This window comes from Zerene cesonia, chromosome 25 (genome assembly GCF_012273895.1).
Source record: "Zerene cesonia ecotype Mississippi chromosome 25, Zerene_cesonia_1.1, whole genome shotgun sequence".
NCBI classification, from domain to species: Eukaryota; Metazoa; Arthropoda; class Insecta; order Lepidoptera; family Pieridae; genus Zerene; species Zerene cesonia.
Window position 1 is genome coordinate 4516450 of NC_052126.1, and position 19881 is coordinate 4536330.

At 33.1% G+C, this 19881-nt stretch overlaps 3 protein-coding genes across 3 annotated transcripts; all 3 read right to left on the reverse strand.

The window, feature by feature from the left end:
• Nucleotides 1-1397: 1397 nt before the first annotated feature.
• LOC119836609 (UDP-glucosyltransferase 2-like) lies at nt 1398-6216 on the reverse strand. Its single transcript, XM_038361990.1, has 3 exons — nt 5362-6216; nt 1902-2124; nt 1398-1651 (listed from the first exon to the last, which is right to left on the reverse strand). Exons 1-3 carry the CDS (start codon nt 6205-6207, stop codon nt 1398-1400), a joined length of 1323 nt encoding a protein of 440 aa, XP_038217918.1. The 5' UTR covers nt 6208-6216.
• A 2259-nt stretch (nt 6217-8475) lies between these two features.
• Nucleotides 8476-11049, reverse strand: LOC119836612 (UDP-glucosyltransferase 2-like). Its single transcript, XM_038361993.1, has 2 exons — nt 10300-11049; nt 8476-8538 (listed from the first exon to the last, which is right to left on the reverse strand). The coding sequence occupies exons 1-2, from the start codon at nt 11047-11049 to the stop codon at nt 8476-8478; spliced, it is 813 nt and encodes a 270-aa protein (XP_038217921.1).
• Nucleotides 11050-13636: 2587 nt separating this feature from the next.
• Nucleotides 13637-16107, reverse strand: LOC119836613 (UDP-glucosyltransferase 2-like). Its single transcript, XM_038361994.1, has 4 exons — nt 15319-16107; nt 15015-15237; nt 14637-14856; nt 13637-13925 (listed from the first exon to the last, which is right to left on the reverse strand). The coding sequence occupies exons 1-4, from the start codon at nt 16105-16107 to the stop codon at nt 13637-13639; spliced, it is 1521 nt and encodes a 506-aa protein (XP_038217922.1).
• Between the last annotated feature and the right edge of the window lie 3774 nt (nt 16108-19881).

Sequence of the window (19881 nt, forward strand, 5' to 3'; positions counted from 1 at the left end):
GTGTGTTTGTGTCCTTTTTGTATTTGTCCTTTTGTATTGGTGCAAATAAAGAATTATCTATCTATCTATCTATCTATATTCAGTAACCACACAGTTTAAGAAAAATTTAGAAAAAATAGCTATATAAATTTTTTTTTGAGAATAGACACAGTTGTGTTGTTGAGAATCAGTAGTATAAAATAAATGTTCAATTTAATTGTTATTGATACCGGACTATTTCAAAATAAGGTCAAAGTTAGTATATGTTTAATGGCTAGTTATAGTTGATAGCATAACATTATATATGTCCATATTAAAAGCATGATATTGTTGGCCTAGTTTCTACAAAATCGAGTTATTTTAATTGAACTTAGGAATGTTAATGGAAATAATTGTAAGGTACTCGTAAACATATGCTAGTAATAAGGTAGTCATCAAATAAGGTTCTAATAGTGTAATTCGTTCCTCTTGTCTTAATTTATATTAGATATATCGAGTCAAGTTTTTGATCCATTCTCTATACATAATAAATATATAATTGAATACCTCATCAGTTGATCGATTACAAATAAAATTTTAGTGTCGGCCCGGTCAATAAACCATTGTGCATAACTCTGGAATTTGAAGCACAATAAGAAATTTTAACCTTCATAACAAATCTAGTTGTAAAATAATATTATATTAAACTGTATTCAACTAATCTTTAATTTCCTCTTTGACGATAATACTAATCTCCACAAATACTTAACTATGAGATAAGGAATCATTAACATTAATACAATTATAACTAATAATGTCGACACAATATATAGTTCGTAATATTCCACCCAAGTGAGGCCAGCGGAGGCTGATTGGAGATGTAACCCGCCATATTTCAAAACGTGTTCCGTCCACCATACCGCCAAGTCCAGACTGTTAATGGGCATCTCTCGCATTTGGCCTCGTAGTTTTAGCATGTTGTTTTTGTATCTGAGAAGGAAATATTATTGGAAAATAGAGCAAGGAAATTTTAGATTATGTATATATAGTTACTGATTAAGGTCTGACCGACGTTCCCCGTACAAAGATTAACGCGTAAGCATTGTAGAGAAGTCCTGCTGTGTGGTTCGATTCCCGTTGGGGACTAAAAAACAGATCTCGATACGTCTGGTCCGGAAAAACAATGGAAATAGTGCAAACACTCCCGTCATTAAGACTTTTTATCGTTTGAACACGAAAGCGTATAAATTATATAATAGTAATTAATTTAATCATTTTTTTATTAGTACTTTCCCTCTTTCGAATAAGCATTATGTATCGTTCTCTTTTGCCTTTTCCAAATTTATATATTCTAAAAAAATTTAAGCTTGGCCCCACTCACCCATACTATGTACTAACCAACTAACTCATAACTCGAATAGAAATGGAGAAAATTCAGTTTAATTGACGTCTATCCATAAAAAAGGAACATACTTAACATCACCAGTAACAGCACTGAGAGCGCTTCGGAACTCTTCCTCTGTCACAGAACTGATATCCAACTGCAGGCCAACATTCAGTTTGACATATTTTTCAGAATTATAGAACTGATCGCCGAATATTGGAAATGCGATGAGCGGGACAGCCGCATCTATAGCCTCGTCGGTTGATTGCAATCCAGCTTGTGTGATAAAGACCTTTATATTTTGATGCCCTAGAATTTTAGATAGTTTTTTATATCATAAACGACTAAGGGTTTAATGGATGAACTGACATCGCCGCCGCCACTTCATCGTACGTACTTCATCACACGTGAGGGTTTGAAAAATAAATATGTATGAGAAAAAATGGCATTCAAAAAATATGATTTGGTCAACAAGGTTATCAACTTATTTCAAGATCTACACAATGGTCCTGATTACAAGATTGTACTTACTGGTCCTGATTATACAATTATTACTTACTTAATAGGTCCGATTGAGGTATCCACGTGAAAAAATTTATATTATCGTATCCCGGAGGGTAGTCTTTGCTGTCCCATTTGAATAAAACTTCGTACGGCATTTTCGACAATACATTCAATATCAAATTTATTTTATTCGCTGGAAGAAGCGAAGGTTTCACGTTGGAGCCAAGGCTGAAGTAAATAACGCCCCTTTTTGCTGCATCTAGATAATCTTTCAGTTCCTGGAAATGATTTTCTGTTATTTTTCTGCTTATTATGACCCATGCTTGTTTTATATTATATAATCCAGGAAGATACGCCAGATAAAAATATTTTGTAATAAATACGTTGCATAAAATTGTATGGCTACGATATTGTCGTTATGATTCCATTATGCATTCGGAGTCCTAACTGCATATCCAAAGTTAATATATCTTTCTCTAAAAGTTATAGGTATGAGTCTTCGTACTGGATTTTTAGTACAGAAATCATGCAAATTTATGTTATCATCTTCAATAGAAATCCTTTGTTTGTATAATTTTTAGATAAGCAAACGAATGATGGAATTACACCAATCTTTTAGTTGATACTAGCTGCTCCCCGCAATTTCACCCGCGTAAATCCGTATCCCGTAGGAATATCGGGATAAAAAGTTGCCTATATGTTATTCCAGTTGTCCAGCTATCTACTTACCAAATTTCATTGCAACCGGTTCTGTAGTTTTTGCGTGAAAGAGCAACAAACACACATCCTTACAAACTTTCGCGTTTATAATATTAGTAGGATTTCTTAGACTTTCTTTTAACATTTGTCTACTACAATGTCTACAACATAGTGAGACAATTAGGTTGATTCTACCAATAAAACGTGTTTTTAGTTATCCTTTTTACTATATATATATTTTTGCACTGTTTTACAAAACAGTTATAAAATCAGTTACTGCAGCTGCTGTGCATGTCTTGCCCCAGAATCGGTATAGGACTTCGCGATATATAGACAATTCAACAAAAAAACTTTATTTGTATAGAAAATTAAATAAATTGAAATATTAACTCGTGATATGTAAACATAAATGTAATACACAAGTATATAAATGACGTTGAAATACAATTTTATTGAGTTCATGTATAATGTATGTTTAAAATGAACGACTACGACTATACTAATTATGAAGAAATTTTAACTTTCAGAAGATTGTTTCTTTACGAAAAATGAATTGAATTTAGTTTTGAATTGCAATTTAGTTGGTTACCACCTGAACTGTTAGTTCAAAGATTAATTCAATTTGTTTTAATAACCATGATATACTAATAAATATGTGTACAATGTTTGACCTTGCGTTTATAGTACCATCATCGCTTGGCCTATGTCACAGACTCGCTGTAATAGGACGTGGAGGTCATATTGACTGGTCATGACTAAGATAGTCATTTTTATGCTACGACTAAGAGCATTATAATAATTGATAGTAAACAGGTTTCTATACAATAACAGTTCTGAAAAAAACTCATCTCAGGCTAGTAATTTCAAACACTATTTTGCAAGCAAAGGAGTGCGTTTAACATCTGATAGTAAGCCCATATAGATACACTGAAGAAATTGGTAATGTAGCAGATACTTTTGAGACACAAGAAAATGGATATAGAATGCCCCATGACGTTTTTGTATGACCTAAAGCCCCATATTCATGTATTTAACAACACAATTCATATTTATATATTCAGCCAATAATTTCTGTTATCCATTTTAACCATTGTTGCCTGGTAAGATCACTTCTAAGTGATAAGGCCGCCCAATAAATACACTTTCTCTTTAAATCATGTATTTTTTTAAGTAGTACCTTGTACAGTATCTTGCTGAACAGTAAGTAAATAAATATTATTGATTAATTGTTACTAATCAAATATTTACCATATATATATAAGACTTCATTTGAATTTAGTCATTTTCTATTAATAAAAAAATGATAGTGATTTATGATCATTAATAATACATCAGAGGTCAGATAAGAAATACGAAATTGCAGATGATAATTAATATTATCTACATTTGACAATTATTTAATCGTTACAATTTTATGGTAAAAGTCATTAGAATTTTGGTAACAATTGCTTAGCAAATTCTGTGAAATTTCGCATATTATATATTATGTATCAAAATCATGTTTCATGTAAACCTCAATTCAAAGAAAAACGACTTTTTACTCTGACTAGTTTGTACATATTTAAAATATCTATGTTTGTAAAAAAGTACGTCGTATTTTTCAATCCTACCAAAAACAATTCACAATTAGATTTTAGGGATCCTACTCGCTTATTGATGCCAAACTGTAAGTCAAAACTTTTTCAAAATAATGTTAGTGTGATGTGCATAACGGTATTTAATCACATACCGAAAGAAATTCTTGAAAGGCCTATAAATTTAATGCGTAGGAAATTAAAAATGTGGTTAACAGAGAGATGCTCTACTCAGTAAATGAATTTTTTGGATGACAAACATAGAAAAACATTAAAATTTCTTTCTAATCCAATTATGAAACTGTGATTAAATTTGTATTTAAAAATATGAAATTTGTATGCCAATTGTTTGGCGAATTTTGTGGACCATGTGAACTCTGTATTACCACAATTCAAACAAATAAATGATTATTATTATTAAAAGGCTGATGAGGAAATTTGACTACGCCCTCGTATACATTTATATTTCATATTTTGTACGTGGTTGTAACACAAAAAAAAAAATTATGAGTCCATTCGAGTAAAGCTATAACCGAATTCTTATGAAAGGTAGCGAAGAACCGAACCGCGTAACTAAAGCCCCTTTATAATTGTTTATAATTTGTTATCAGATGTTACTAGTGCAAAAAAAAAAATTGCGGGCATAAGCTAATTTTAACGCAAACATAATTTAGAAAATAAGCTATTGAATCCAATGAATATGTTAACTGCTTAGTGATAAATAAACGGCCAGGTGTTCATTTTAGCCGTTTCAGGTAAAAAGTTTGCATTGCAATTTTATTACACATACAAATATTTAAGACATTTACTATGTTTCAAACATCGTGACGGTCGCATCCTAAAACGAATACCTAACATCATCTTATGTTTTAAATAACATGATTTTAAGTGTTCTACGAAATAACATCTCATGTAATACCAATACATTTAATTTATCAAAATCCAATTTAAACAATCATTTATTCATTTATATTTCTTATACTTTTGAATCGTCATAACATAGTTTTAACATTTACCACCGGTTCGAAAAGCAGTTTCTACAGAGAAGAGCCGGCGAGAAACGGAGAAGTTGCTCGTTTAAAATCATGTCAATTTTACATTTTAATTCTACATATGTTATATGTAGGTATATAACAATGAAGCCAAAGAACTAATCAACAAAATAACATCTAACTATCTAATATTGTTTTCTATCAACAAATTGAAGTTAAGTAGAAAATAAAGAAAATATTAAATCCGTACCTTCGGTAATGGTTTCTCTTCCGGTGTATGTATCCCACCTATATACTTTATAATAGGTGGCACAGGTCTGTTATCAGCCCACAGGGGATGCTCATTCAAAAACAGTAAATGTACATTGTTTCTATACAATTCCTTAAAACTGGGCACGTCATCTCCAAAATTTCGCCGCATTATCTCAAAATCGATTCGTTCCAAACAATACGAATTCCATTCATAGCGAATATAGTTAAAGATTTCGATCATCTTCTCGAAAAACGATAGATTGTATAACTTTGTTTGTATAAAATATGGGAATAGTATTGGATGTGTTGGAGCACCGAGTAGATTATATTGAGTTGGCAGACCACCAAACGTACTCAACAAAATAGCAGGTGCTTTTAAATAATGCGATAGTCCGAGTAGTGGTCGAATATACGCCTCACCAATTATCATATCGAACTTTCCAGAGTCCAATACTTCTTTAACTTCGGGTAATTGGACTTGTTTCTCTAATACAATAGACATACGATGGAATATCGTGCTCATTAGAGTCAAATAGTTATCCTTATCGCCATTTATGCTCTGCAGTATGTCAACTATACTGCTGTAGGATAAATCGTGTATGTCTACTTCCGTAAGATTCTTTGGCGTTTCACCCTTGGGATACACAGGATCTGTAGTTATAACGACACACTCGTGTCCCCTTTTCAATAGTTCTTGTATTAGGGGTCGGAACACAACTTGATGACTTATAGAAGGAGTAGGAACCATTACTAATATTCTCGCACTATGCACTTCTAACGCAAGTAATACTATTAGAAGCAATGTCGATCTCATTTTGATTACAGTTAACTGCAACGCGTCCATACAGTGAGGCGCAACTTTATGCAATACATAGATTTAACTAGCTGTCATCTTCTTTTGCGTCTATAAACATAAACTGATGCGCCTTTTATATCACTATCAGTTTTTTATGGTATTGATTGCTACAAAGTCGGCAAGTAGATCAAGATAAATAATATTAATTGTCCATTAAAAACCCTTATAAAATTAAAAATTCGTATAAAATTTTATATCGCCACATTAGTGTATTTTATAAATTATGAAACCTACGCGTTGCTAAGAGAATTGCAAAAATTGAGCCAACCGCCTCGAACCAGTTTCTATGATTTGTTAAAAATTTCATATAGCTTTTCGTGAAAAATATACATTGATATTTAAAAGCTATTTTTATTTCAGTTTAGTTCTTATTAAAAGGGTTAATAAATTTAATAGTTCAAGTATTTAGACGTTAAAAAATACAATAATGTTATCTGTATAAATATATATTTTTTGCTGACCACAGTTCATCCGATAAGCAACATTGTAACGTGTTTATTAATAATACATTGCTTATTTAAGATTATGTATATATCATAATTTTATATGCAGTTATGTATTTTGTAAATTATCTGATACGAGTATATCATATTTACTTTTGTACATAAATATAGTTACTATGTAAAATAGCAGTGATGGCTCAGGGGTGAGAACCTCGGACTTCAAAATCGATAAGTCGGGTTTCGAGACCGGGCGAGTGTGCAGGAAAAATTGTTTTTTCAATTCATCTGCACATGTGGATAACATCACTACTGCTTAAAATGGTGAAGGAAATCATCCTGAGGAAACCGGCATGTGCAAGAATAAAAAGTTCGACGACATGTGACATCTTCCTCAGTATGTTGGGGAACATATACTCAGGAAGCATGTTCCAATCCCTTGCGGTTAACATACATAGAGGAGATACAGTCAATCTTAATTTGAGCGATTCCAACTATGAATCTTTGCAGACGCACATGTTTGTTACAAAGCGATAAAGTTTTACATAATTATATTTAACACAAAACTGAATTGCCTGCAAATTGGTAGTACTTGGCCAAACTTAAATGGCAAACAAAGCAAGTACCAGCTTGGCCGAGAGGCTAGGCGTTGCTACGGTTAGGCAAGAAACGCAGGTTCGAATCCTGCCTCGTGATCAAATTTTTTCTATTCTTTCAAAATTTCTCATTTATAAAGTGTTTCAATGCTGTAAGAGTGCAGTGGTGAGAACCTCGGACTTCAAAAATCGATAAGTCGGGGTTCGAGACCGGGCGAGCGTGCAGGAAATAAATTGATTTTTCAATTTATCTGCACATGTAGATAACATCACCACTGCTCACGGTGAAGGGAAACATCGTGAGGAAACCGGCATGTCCGAGAATCAAAAGTTCGACGACATGTGACATCTGCCAACCCGCACTTGGCCAGCGTGGTGGATTATGGCCTGATCCCTCATAGGAGGCCTGTGTCCCAGCAGTGGGAACATATATGGGCTGATGATGATGAATGCTATAAAACTAAAAATAAAATTTAAAAAAGGCCGCGTTCCATCGATACAATATTGTAATCATTGAAATAATGTTTCGTATTGGTTGTGATGGTTCTTAATCATCTCAATAGATAGCGTGGGGTGCCCCTTAGGCACATGAAACCGAAAGAGTAGAAGAAATTCGATTACTGTGGCGGGATCACGGGTGGCCGAGAGGCTAGGCGTTGCTACGGTTAGGCAAGAAACGCAGGTTCGAATCCTGCCTCGTGATTAAATTTTTTCTATTGTTTCAAAATTTCTCATTTATAAAGTATTTCAATGCTATAAAACTAAAAATAAAAGTACCAACTTTTAAATGAAAAACGAATCATTAGGATCGGAAGGCCCAGTAAAAATTTATAAGGTAACAAAGACGAGAATACGGTCGTTTTAATTTAATAACAAATGATAATTAATTTAAAAATATCGTGGTCTTATATCTGTACTAATATTATAACGCTAAAGTGTTTGTTTGATTGAACGCACTAATTTCAGGAACTACTAGTCCAATTTGAAACATTCTATCATTGTTAGATAGCCCATTTATTGAGGAAGGCTATAGGCTATATATGTACCACGGGCGAAGCTGGTGCGGATTGCTAGTACATAATATTATGGTCGGAAATTGAAAGGAAAAGTATATAAAACCAATATGTGACACAATAAATCTTTAGATAGAGAACCTTAATTAAATGTTTCTTTCTTTCTTTCAAATAAGAGAGTGAAAAGTAAGAGCAAAATTTGTATGCCTAATTCTTTGTCTCTTTCGTTTCTATTAATTTTCTTTGATTAACTCTGCTCGTGTAATCAGCCTGAATCAGTTTTTATTGTGGGATAAATTATTGTTTACTACTACTAATCGATGCAGTGCTTCCTGAAATTCATCATCATCAGCCCTTATATGTTACCACTATTGGGTCATAGGTCTCCTATGAGGGTTCCGGCCATAATCTACCACGCCGGCCAAGTGTCGGTTGGCAGATGTCACATGTCGTCGAACTTTTGATTCTCGGATTTATATAAAGTTTGCCTCGAAAAGGATTTATTAGGTTTAATTTATAGGTTTAAAGGTTACATACAAACATACAGGTGTAACGAATAAAATCGTGTCAATAATAAAACATTAATTATGTCCGTGAACGGAACTAGATTACGAAGAAAATCGCGTGACTCGAATAAGGCTAATGTTGTCAATTCTTTAGCTTGTGTCAACAACATTTAACTGTTGGTCCCGAATTAACCATAAATGGATTTATTTAATTCTAACTGTAATCTTCAACTGAGTAATTAATTTTATTTGCCTGTACCACAACTGCGTAATAAATACGTTTGAATTGTGTATACGGTATGTTTTATAATATTTTAATGTGGAGTCGCTTTGGCACGAATAGCATGCTACTGTGTTCGTACGGTAAGTGTGGGAGTCGGAGGTCCGTTTCCTTTTTCAAATTTCGCAGTACATTCCTTCATGGAATTAAGTCACTACGTGTTATGAATATATCACATTTATTAAAAAATACTTCTTCTATGACATAAAAATTTCGTGCAAGTAGAGAAATTAACATTGCTAGTGTATTTTTAGTGTTTGTTAGCTCAACTTTCGAATAGGAGAACCGCTGTTGACGATTCTTTTTTCATGTGAAAGCTGGTGCTTTTCGTGTGCCGTTGTCCGTGTCCCATTTAAATTGAGCATTATTTTGACGATTTTAAGTCGGTTTAATACTGACTCACAATAATATTTATCAATCCCTGATTAAATATGAAAGGAATCACGGTAAGGTCTATATCTTTTTGTTGATTTTGCTTACCATCAAGAAGCGACTTCAAAATTCAATCTACTACACTCATGTCAAAATAAATTTCAAACATTTATATTGCAATAAGACTTCTTCAAGAAATAATTTTGAATCGTTTAAAGAAATATCTATATTTATTCACGATTAAAGAAAACCTATAAATCTATGAGGAATGATCTGATAAAGTCAATGAATAGATTATAACTTTTTTCTTATTCTTTCATAAAAATATAAAGAGTATTAAGGGATATCGCGTCAAATTTAACATTCATATTAACTATAGGAAGTAAATAAAAGGAAACTAGCAAAGAAGATGGGTCCCCATCTACCACATATTGGCACATATTAAGTAAAAAAACATTTCGATGTGATTAATGTGGGTAATTGTATTTCTAATAATTATTTATTAGAAATATCTATTAGCGCGCATTCCATATGAGCAACATTTTAATAAATCGAAGAAATTCGCTCTGTTTTTAAACATGTCGTGACAGACGAAAAAAAAAGAAATCAAAAGAGACATCAGCGAAAATACTAGAATCTAAATTTAATTTTCTATTAGAAGTAAAGTTAATAAAAACTAGCGGTCCTACCCGGCGTTGCCCGTGGTACTTACACAGCTTGTAGCCTTCTTCAGTAAATGAGCTATTTAACACTGAAGGCATTTTTCAAATCCCACCAATCACACAGTAGTTCCTGAGATTAGTGTTTTCAAACAAACAAACAAACTCTTCAGCTTTATAATATTAAGTATAGAAAACAATATTAAATCCTTACCTGTGGTAATGGTTTCTCCTGGGGTGTATATATCCCACCTACATACTTTATGTTCGGTGGGACAGGTCTATTGTGAGCCCACATAGGATGCTCATTCAATAATAGCAGATACATATTGTTCATGTACAATTCTCTAAAACTTGGCACATCATTCCCAAAATTTCGTCGCATTAACTGGTAATCGGTCCGTTCCAAACAATACGAGTGCCACACGTAGCGCATATAATTGAAGGTTTCGATAATCTTCTCGAAGAACGACAAATTGTATAATTTTGTCTGTATAAAGTATGGGAATAGCAACGGCTGTGTTGGAGCACCAAGCACATTATATTGAGTTGGCAGACCACCAAACGTACTCAACAAAATGGCAGGTGCTTTAAAATAATGCGATAGTCCAAGCAGGGATGGAATATATGCTTCACCAATCACCAAATCGAACTTTCCAGAATTCAATACTGCTTGTACCTCTGGTAGTTGCACTTGTTTCTCAGAAATGATTGACATACGATGGAGTATCATAATCATTAAAGGTAATGAGTTTTGCTTATCGCCGTTCATGTTCTGTATAATGTCTACCAAGCTGTAATACGATATATCGTGGACGTCTATTTCGGTCAGATTCTTCGGCGTTTCACCCTTGCGATACACAGGATCTGTAGTTACAACGACACACTCGTGTCCCCTTTTCAATAGTTCTTGTATTAGCGGTCGGAACACAACTTGGTGACTTATAGAAGGAGTAGACGCCATTATCAATATTCTAGCACTATCCACTTCTAATCCAAATAGCAATGTTATTAAAAACAATTCTGATCGCATTTTCATTAGGGTTTCTGCAACTGGTATATACAGTGAGGAGTTACATTAAGGAATATATAAATGAAACTAGCTGTCGCTATCCTTCCCATCTACATATAAACTCACTTGCATTTTTATGTTCACTATCAACTTTTTATAGACCAGGGCAGATAGCGTTGAAAATTAGAAAAATATAAAAAATTAAAACTGTAAGTTAACCAATTTCAAAGGAAGTCAACAGCATAAAAATGAAGGGAAAATTAAATAATAGTCGATCTAAGATCGTGAGGTGGAGGAGTTTAAGAGAAAATAATAGTATTGGAGAAAATGAGGGAAAACGATGGTAATTTATATTTAACTAGCTGACCCGGCAAACGCTGTTCTGCCTTATTCATATCATTGAGGGGTATGGAAAATAGATGTTGGGTGATTCTCTCACCTACCCGAAATGCACAGAAAATTTCAAGAGAATCGGTCCAGCCGTTTCAGAGGAGTATGGTAACTAACATTGTAACACGAGAATTTTATATACATAAAGATTTATATTTATATTAATTTTAATTTGATAGCCTAAGTAAGGTTAAAGTTGGCAACGAGGTAACAAAGGAGTGTTAAGACAGGACAAGCAGGAATGCTTGTCCTGTCATAACTGTGCGGTGCGCTATCTTCTGTTCTTTTAATTTAGTGCTAGAATATGTCTGAATCACTACCTTTCTGCTTGTTCTACCGTTAGCCGAACATAAAATTTAGACACAAATTCCTGGGAAAACCAGACGGTGTCCTAAGGATACGTGGAAACGCTGAAATACCACTACAGCACACATACAGAAAAACACCACGATATGTTTCCATTTATGAAGAGAGATTTTATGGAAAACTTGCAGACAGAAATTATTTTATAATTATCATAGATAGTATTTTCATATATATTTTGAAATCTCGTTAAATTTACAATTAACGAGCAAAGTTTAATAAAGATGTATCAAGGCCACAAATGAGGAAAATGTGAAATTCATTATAAACATAAATGAATACAGAATGATAATAGATAAATTAAACTACTAATTTAAATTATTTTTAATTGATAATGATGTGTGTTCTAATCGAAAAGTAAGTTGTTATCCAAAACACTATTTTTTTAAATATACTTGATACGTCAACAATTGCAATTTTCTCTAAACTAGAATTTAAATGTTTGTACTTTTTACAGAGTTCTGGCGTGATGGAGATGTTTACATACTAATAGTGTGTCCCTCGAGACCTCTACTGCAAATAAACTGAACGTATGTAATCATCTTGATCCAAAAACGTCCATTAATAACGATTAAGTAACGTTGTGTTAAAAAATGTTGAATGATTATGAAAAATATTTTATTTGTTAGCTTCCGACGTATACGGTTTTGATGCTTCCTTCAGTCACATATTTTGTGGTATCAATTAATGGGCTATACCAATTTTGTCCATGACCATAGATCCCTTCCACTACCGACTCACGCGAGGCATCTCTGCACCCCGGTTATACCGTCAGCTGCTGGCAAACGTTCAGAGGATCTTCTCTGAATACACGCATCTACTATCTACGTGAGTTCATTAAGTAACCTCTTTGATACATAAGTAACTTATAGTTTCATTAGCGGTCCGCCCCGGCTTCGCCCGTGGTACTTAGCCTTTAGCCTTCCTCAATAAATGGGCCATCTAACACTGAAAGAATTTTTCAAATCGGACCAGTAGTTCCTGAGATTAATGCGTTGAAACAAACAAACAATCACTTCTTCTGTATAATATTAGTATAGATTAATTCTGAGACATATTTAATATACATAATTGTTTTATGAATAAATTATATTACACAGATGCTGAAAATATAGAGCATCAGGATTTTGCGCCTCTGGCACGAGATATCATTGTCGTAATTATCATTTTGTGTCGAAATTGGGTATTTAGTTTAGGGAGTTAGTCTTCTTAAGTTAAATTTTTATATTAGCTTATGAACATTTGAATATTTTTCAATTTCAAGAGTTAGAAAAGAATTGGGTCCGATGAATGGCTATTATAGAGCTAAATTTGTACAGTTGGTAATCATTTATAAACAACGAATACAATATTCAAAAAACCACAATTTCGTATCTGAAGTAACTAATAAAATTACCTTTAGTTAGTTTACTGTTTAGTGGGTTTGAATTGATTTACTGTATTTAATGAAATTATTTTTCACAAGAAATTTCTATGGAAAAAGAGTTTATTCCTATACACTCTTAAACTACTATTAATACATTATAAAACACAATCTTCAAGATCTGAGAGATCCCTTACTGAGCCTACCGGTTGCAACTCGTTTGAAAATTATTATAAAACCAATTATGTCAACCAACCGTTCAAGCTTGATTGAATATATTATTAAGTCCACGCGAACGAAATGGCGGGCACCGGTAGGCTGCTACATTAAGTCTTAAATATTATCAACACAATCAACGTATTAAGCAATTCGTTTAATATTAGGCTCAAGTAAGATGATAATAATAAATTACTATCTGATTTATCACAGTATTTTCAATTTAATATACTGTGCTACTTTTCTTATCGCCAATTTCCATATGTAAGATAATGTTATTGCAATCGCGGCTGTTATTGAAATCAGAATCGAAAGTATGGTAAAGACCAGTGGGAATTCGTAATATCCGATTATTCCTGATATTCCGGCGTTTGGTGGTTGCAAGTGATCTCCGCCATGTCTTATCACGTGTTCGGTCCACCACACTGCCGTATCCAGAGGTTTCAATGGATGCTCACGCATCAATGCTCGAAGACGGACTATATTGGCCTTGTAACTGAAATAATAATTGTCTTTAAAATTACCATTAGAATAAACATTTTCTATCAAAACATTCCCATTATCATACTTTCATAAACAGATTAATATTGGATAGAGTAATCGACGCGTATTAAAGATATTAAATATCGATAGGTATAATTTGGTGACGCTTTAATGTAACGATAGTTCGATAACAGGATAGTTCCTGCTCTATCAAAACAACTCAACTTTAATCCTGTTTTATCCTGGATTACATTTATAGTGTAAATTGCAAAATTTGAACTATTCCTAAAGCTAAAAAAACTGATTTCAATGATGGTAAGCAAGTAGCTACAACAATTCTCTGACTAGTACACATTTTTAAAATCATGGGACGATTAAAAATATGGCTGTTATAAAAATAAGACACAAAATTAAGTTTTAATTCCCTTGATTGCCAATATCAATGAAATTGGAAGTATATCCTATCCTACTATCGTACTTATATTATAATGCGAAAGTTTGTAAGGATGTGTGTGTGTTTGTTGCTCCTTCACGCAAAAACTACTGAACCGATTGCAATGAAATTTGGTACATAGACAACTGGACAACTGGAATAACATATAGGCAACTTTTTATCCCGATATTCCTACGAGATACGGACTTACGCGGGTGAATTCGCGAGGTGCAGCTAGTCGTTTATATGTAATTATGCAAGTGGATACAACTAATATATATCGATACGAACCTTGAATCATGCAAAACAGTAGTAAGTGCATTTTTAAATCCATCAGCGGTAATACTAGAATAATCTAGATGTAATCCTATTTTATGAAGCTCGTATTTTTCAACATTATACCATTGGTCTGCCAATAAAGGAATACCAATGAGTGGCACTCCAGCGCTAATCGCTTCATCTGTAGATTGTAATCCACCTTGCGTTATAAATAATTTTATTTTGGGATGCTCTGTGAAACAGACAAGTTCATTTATACGAAATTAGTATATTAAATATGTGAAAAAATCGTGATTTGTCTCAACTTTTCAATAGTATTAAGGTAAAACAACACTTTTATCAAATGTCACTCAAATTTAAAATTTCCTACTCATTATGATCTATACATACTTAATAGATCAGACTGCGGTAACCACTTCGATATTTTGATATTTTTTGAGATTCCTGGCAATTCATTGTTCTCCCACTTCCATAGCACGTCATACGGCATTTTCGATAACACGTCCACCATAATCTTAATTTTGTCAAGCGCGAGCATATACGGTTTGACGTTAGTACCAAAGCTTATGTAGATAACACCACTTTTGGAAGAATCAAGATAAGCTTTGAGATCCTGCGAAAACAGTTTTGTTTTATTAATTAGCGGTTTTTCACCTTACACAATATATGAAACTTGAGGTAATATTTACTTTACATTTGGTAACGGTTTATCCTGGGTCTGATGTATTCCACCGATGTATACAATATTGGGAGCTATTGGTCGGTTATCAGCCCAAAATGGATGTTCGTTTATGAACAATATTTTTGTATTACTGAATAAATTTTCAAATATAGGCATATCGTCCCCAAAATACTTTCTAGCTACAGCATAATCAAGATGCTGTGTTCTATATATGTTGGCCATCATGTAAATCAAATCATATGTTTGAAAAATTTTTTCAAACAATGATAGGTTATAAATTCGTTGCTGCATAGGTGTTGGGTATAAAAATGGCTGGATCGGAGTTCCTGCTAAGGCATATTGAAGTCCTGTAACTCCGAATGAACTTATTTGTATCAATGGAGCTTTAATGATGTGACTTAGTCCTAAGGCAGCTCGTACACATGATTCTATAATTAATAAGTCGAACGCGTGTCTTTCCTCTCTTATAATTCTGTTTACTTCAGGTACTTGTAGTTGAGCTTCAAAAATACTGGGAAAAACTTCCATTACAGCTCTGAATTGTGAGTAAAAATCTTCTCTCTTTCCTCTATCTTTCGTTAAGAGTTTTTCGGCATATGCATATGAAATGTCATGCACATCTATTTCTGTAAGGTTAGTTGGTGTATTACCTTTTGGGAAAGCAGGATCAGGAGTAATTACAACTACTTCATGGCCCCGTTTTACAAGTTCTTGTATCAATGGCCGAAATACCACTTGATGGCTTATTGATGGTGTAGGGAAGAACGCTAAAATTCTCGCAGAGTCTGCAGTATTAAACATAGTGACAGCACATAGTAATAAGAACACTTGTAGCATTTTGGACACAGTACACAAAACTGATTAAAATTTTTAATAATATCTTTATTGAAATATTATCAATACGATAAATAATGGATTAGAGACGTGGCATAACAATTAAATCACGCGTTCGTCAAAATATGAATGGAGAGATATTATAATATAGATAACATTTATGCATTCTATTATCACGGTTACTATTCGCGCATTATCTGGCCTTGTCTGCTCTGGTCTAATCTCAGTTGGGGCACTATCTGAAACTAGCGTCAGAGTACAAACTATCTATTCTCGAAGCGTTACGCCGAATTTTTATATTTGTATGGGATTTCAGCAAAATTTAATGCTACAGTTTTGAAATTAAATTATGAAAAACTGAAAACGTATTTCATAATTTATTATACATCTCCAAGTGGAACTGTGTATACATAATAACAAGGATTGCTGATGACACAAGAATTTCATGAGATTTTCTTGTTATCCTGATTAGGATATTTTATTATATTAGCCGGGATAAAGGAATTTCCTTATTATACTCTGTATATTAGCAAGCGAGACAGTTTTTGTCATCCACGGTTTAAGTGTGCTTTTTAACATTTTTAATTTTTATCATATTGGTAGTTGAAAAAGTCAGTAACGTAAAAAAACTACATTATTTTTACAAAAAAATGCCCAATGTTATATCTTCTTCTTTAATGTAAAAACGTAGAATGTGGAAAGTTCATTCACATTATTCACTTTCAACGATAGTCAGCATTATTCATACAATATTATTCGACAAGTAGTAAACGCCTATGATAAAATATAAAGCAATTATGTCACATGCAATGTTGTCTAGAAAACTTCGTTTAATCCTATTAATATTATAAATGCGAAAGTTTGTAAGTATGGATGTATGGATGTTTGTCACTCTTTCACGTGAAAACTACTGAACCAATTGCAATGAAATTTGGTACGTAGACAGCTGGATAACTGGAATAACTAGGCAACTTTTTATTCCGATATTCCTACGGGATACGGACTCACGCGGGTGAAACCGCGGGGCACAGCTAGTCATTTATATATTAAAGTTACTCTATAGAAAATAATAACGAAACGTATACCAAACGCATGTGAAATCAATACCACGTTTCAATGACGTCTTAAAGTAGTACTAACTCCAGTGTGAGAAAATGAAAACGCGAAACGATCTATATTACTCAGTATCACGGTTATCTCTTGATCTTTAATTTACTTACTATAAAGTAAATATAAATATTTCACGCCGGTTTTCTTCGGGAGTTTGGTACGTCCTCGGTGTGAGCTGGCCCAATTTGTGCATGCAAACATTAAGAATCGACATCAGGGCGTTTCTCACCCAAAAATAAATCTATATAGATCCAAATAAAAGCTCAACAAACCACTTTTGCTTTAGAACTAGTGTTTACCAATTACTAATCAATTTGAATAGTTAATTCTGGTTTTAACAACAACATACACACATACACACAGTGTATTCTTTGTCTCTGAACTGAAACAAACAGACCGATGCATATTTTAAAGGCAATTAATGCTTTGCGAGTGCTTAAATAGTGAGTAAGTAAGTAGCAGTTGTTTGGGATTCCTTCTTAGATACATTTCATCCATTAATTAAAGCAGGGATTTGACGACGTGAAAATTACTTATTGTTGTTATAATATTTGTTTCAATACTCTTAATTTGTATATAATATTTAATCTGAATGGGTAAAGGTTACCGATAATATTAGTACGTGAAATATCCTATCCTACTTCATACTAATATTATAAATGCGAAGGTTTGTAAGGATGTGTGTGTGTTTGTTCTCTACTCTTTCACGCAAAAACAGCTGAACCGACTGCAATTAAATTTGGTACGTAGGCAGCTGGACAACTGGAATAACATATAGGCAACTTTTTATCCCGATATTCCTACAGGATACGGACATATGCGGGTAAAACCGGGGGGCGCAGCTAGTAATTTAATAAATTTATTTTGTAGCTTATTTATATGTCATAGCGGGCAACTGATTTGGTAGTTCAAATTAAATCGGTCTATAATAATTATTTATTATAGACTTTTTAAGGAATGATTTTCTAACTATACCCTACTTTCATTCTTATATTTTTTATTAATTTATAAGTATAAACATTAAAACATACAAAGGATAATTAATTACAAATTTTGATCATTGGTTCTTTTTATTCATTCTATAACAATGCATTCTGAACATAAACCGATACAACAATCTTAGCATAGCAACAACTAATAAAATGAATAGACTAAATACAATGAACACGGTTACAATTAAGTGTATTTCGAAATATTCAGTCCAGGATAGATGGGCTGATAGCGGTTGTAAATGTGATCCACCATGTTCTATGATATGTTCTGCCCACCATACAACTTTATCAAGAGGTTGTATGGGCAGATCTTTCATATAGGCGCTAAATTTTTTGATGTTTCTCTTGTAACTGAAAAAATAAGGATTATAAAAATAAGAATTAAACATAGTTCACAGTATGACTAATAAGTTCAACCATTATTCATTCATTCATTCATCAACATGATTATTATATATTTAGTTCAAACCTAAATTGGCTGCCTCCTTGGTACAGTGGTTAGCGCGTGAGCGTATACCTGAGGGGTGTTGGCTTCGATTCCTGGTGTGGATTCACAAGAAAAAATGTCTCGGTCTGGCAGTAGGTGATCACACCTACATGTTCATAAGGATAATCAATCAGTGAAACAGTAGTATGGCATCTGTCCCATCCTACTAGGGGACACGGAAATTCACTTTAACGCTCAATTTAAAAAAGAGTTTAGAAGACTGGAGTAGACATACTTTACTATAAGGTATCATACTATATTATATTTTATTATATTACTCATTATAATCTTAGCTACATGTAAAAATGTATTAATTTCCTAGAAGCTTCTCGTCAATTAAATCTTAACAAACAGTGTTTATAGTGCACACAATCGTGGTCGTCATTCGCTTTGTCTGATGTATGCTTGTATTTGTATGCGAATCACTATTCACATATTTGTAAGTAATACAGTAAATTTAAATTCTTATAAATAACCGTTCTTCACACGAATACGCGAATGTCAAGGCGAAGACTACGATAATCGCACGAATGTGTAAATGAACCACGACTTGCTAACAACGCATGTTAGAAAGAACTATGTCTTCAAAATGTTAAGTATATATAAATCCACGTAATACGGTCCATTAACAACCTCAGGGCGGTTGGTATTATTATTACATATTATGAAGGAAAAATAAAAAAATAAATAAAGTAGAAATACCGAGTTTCGTGCTTTCTCTCTTCTAGAATTTGCTGTATATATTTTTAACGATTCGAAAGCGCTTCTGAAGTAAGTCTAGTTCAATGAATACATGGTTGAGTGCGAGTTTTAATATATATAACACTGGTTTTGATAAAGATTAGGTATTACATGATTACCTTGGGTCATGGATAGCAGAATTAATAGCAACATTTAATTCTTCTTCAGAGAAATTTAGAAAATCTAAGCTAAATCCGATCTTATAGTGGACGTATTTTTCTGTATTGTAAAACTGATCAGCGTATATCGGAAAGCCAATTAATGGAACTCCAGCATTCATTGCTTCTACCGCCGATTGTAATCCACCTTGGGTGATGAAAACTTTTATTTTTGGATGTCCTAAAATAAGATAAAGATTTAATTGCGCAGTTGATTTAATGACATGTTGTTTTTATAGTATGCTTAAAGGCT

Bases quoted from the DNA above. Each gene is read 5' to 3' on its own strand.
- LOC119836612 (XM_038361993.1), bottom strand. From the start codon at position 11,049: ATGGCGTCTACTCCTTCTATAAGTCACCAAGTTGTGTTCCGACCGCTA. The intron at 8,539-10,299 runs GTAAGGATTTAA...AAACTGATTCAG, and splicing joins AGGAGAAACCATTACCACAG to GCTGATTACACGAGCAGAGT.
- LOC119836609 (XM_038361990.1), bottom strand. From the start codon at position 6,207: ATGGACGCGTTGCAGTTAACTGTAATCAAAATGAGATCGACATTGCTT. The intron at 2,125-5,361 runs GTACGGATTTAA...AATCATTTCCAG, and splicing joins AAGAGAAACCATTACCGAAG to GAACTGAAAGATTATCTAGA. The intron at 1,652-1,901 runs GTAAGTAATAAT...CTAAAATTCTAG, and splicing joins ACCTCAATCGGACCTATTAA to GGCATCAAAATATAAAGGTC.
- LOC119836613 (XM_038361994.1), bottom strand. From the start codon at position 16,107: ATGTTTAATACTGCAGACTCTGCGAGAATTTTAGCGTTCTTCCCTACA. The intron at 15,238-15,318 runs GTAAAGTAAATA...CTGTTTTCGCAG, and splicing joins AGGATAAACCGTTACCAAAT to GATCTCAAAGCTTATCTTGA. The intron at 13,926-14,636 runs GTTCGTATCGAT...TTATTATTTCAG, and splicing joins ACTGTTTTGCATGATTCAAG to TTACAAGGCCAATATAGTCC.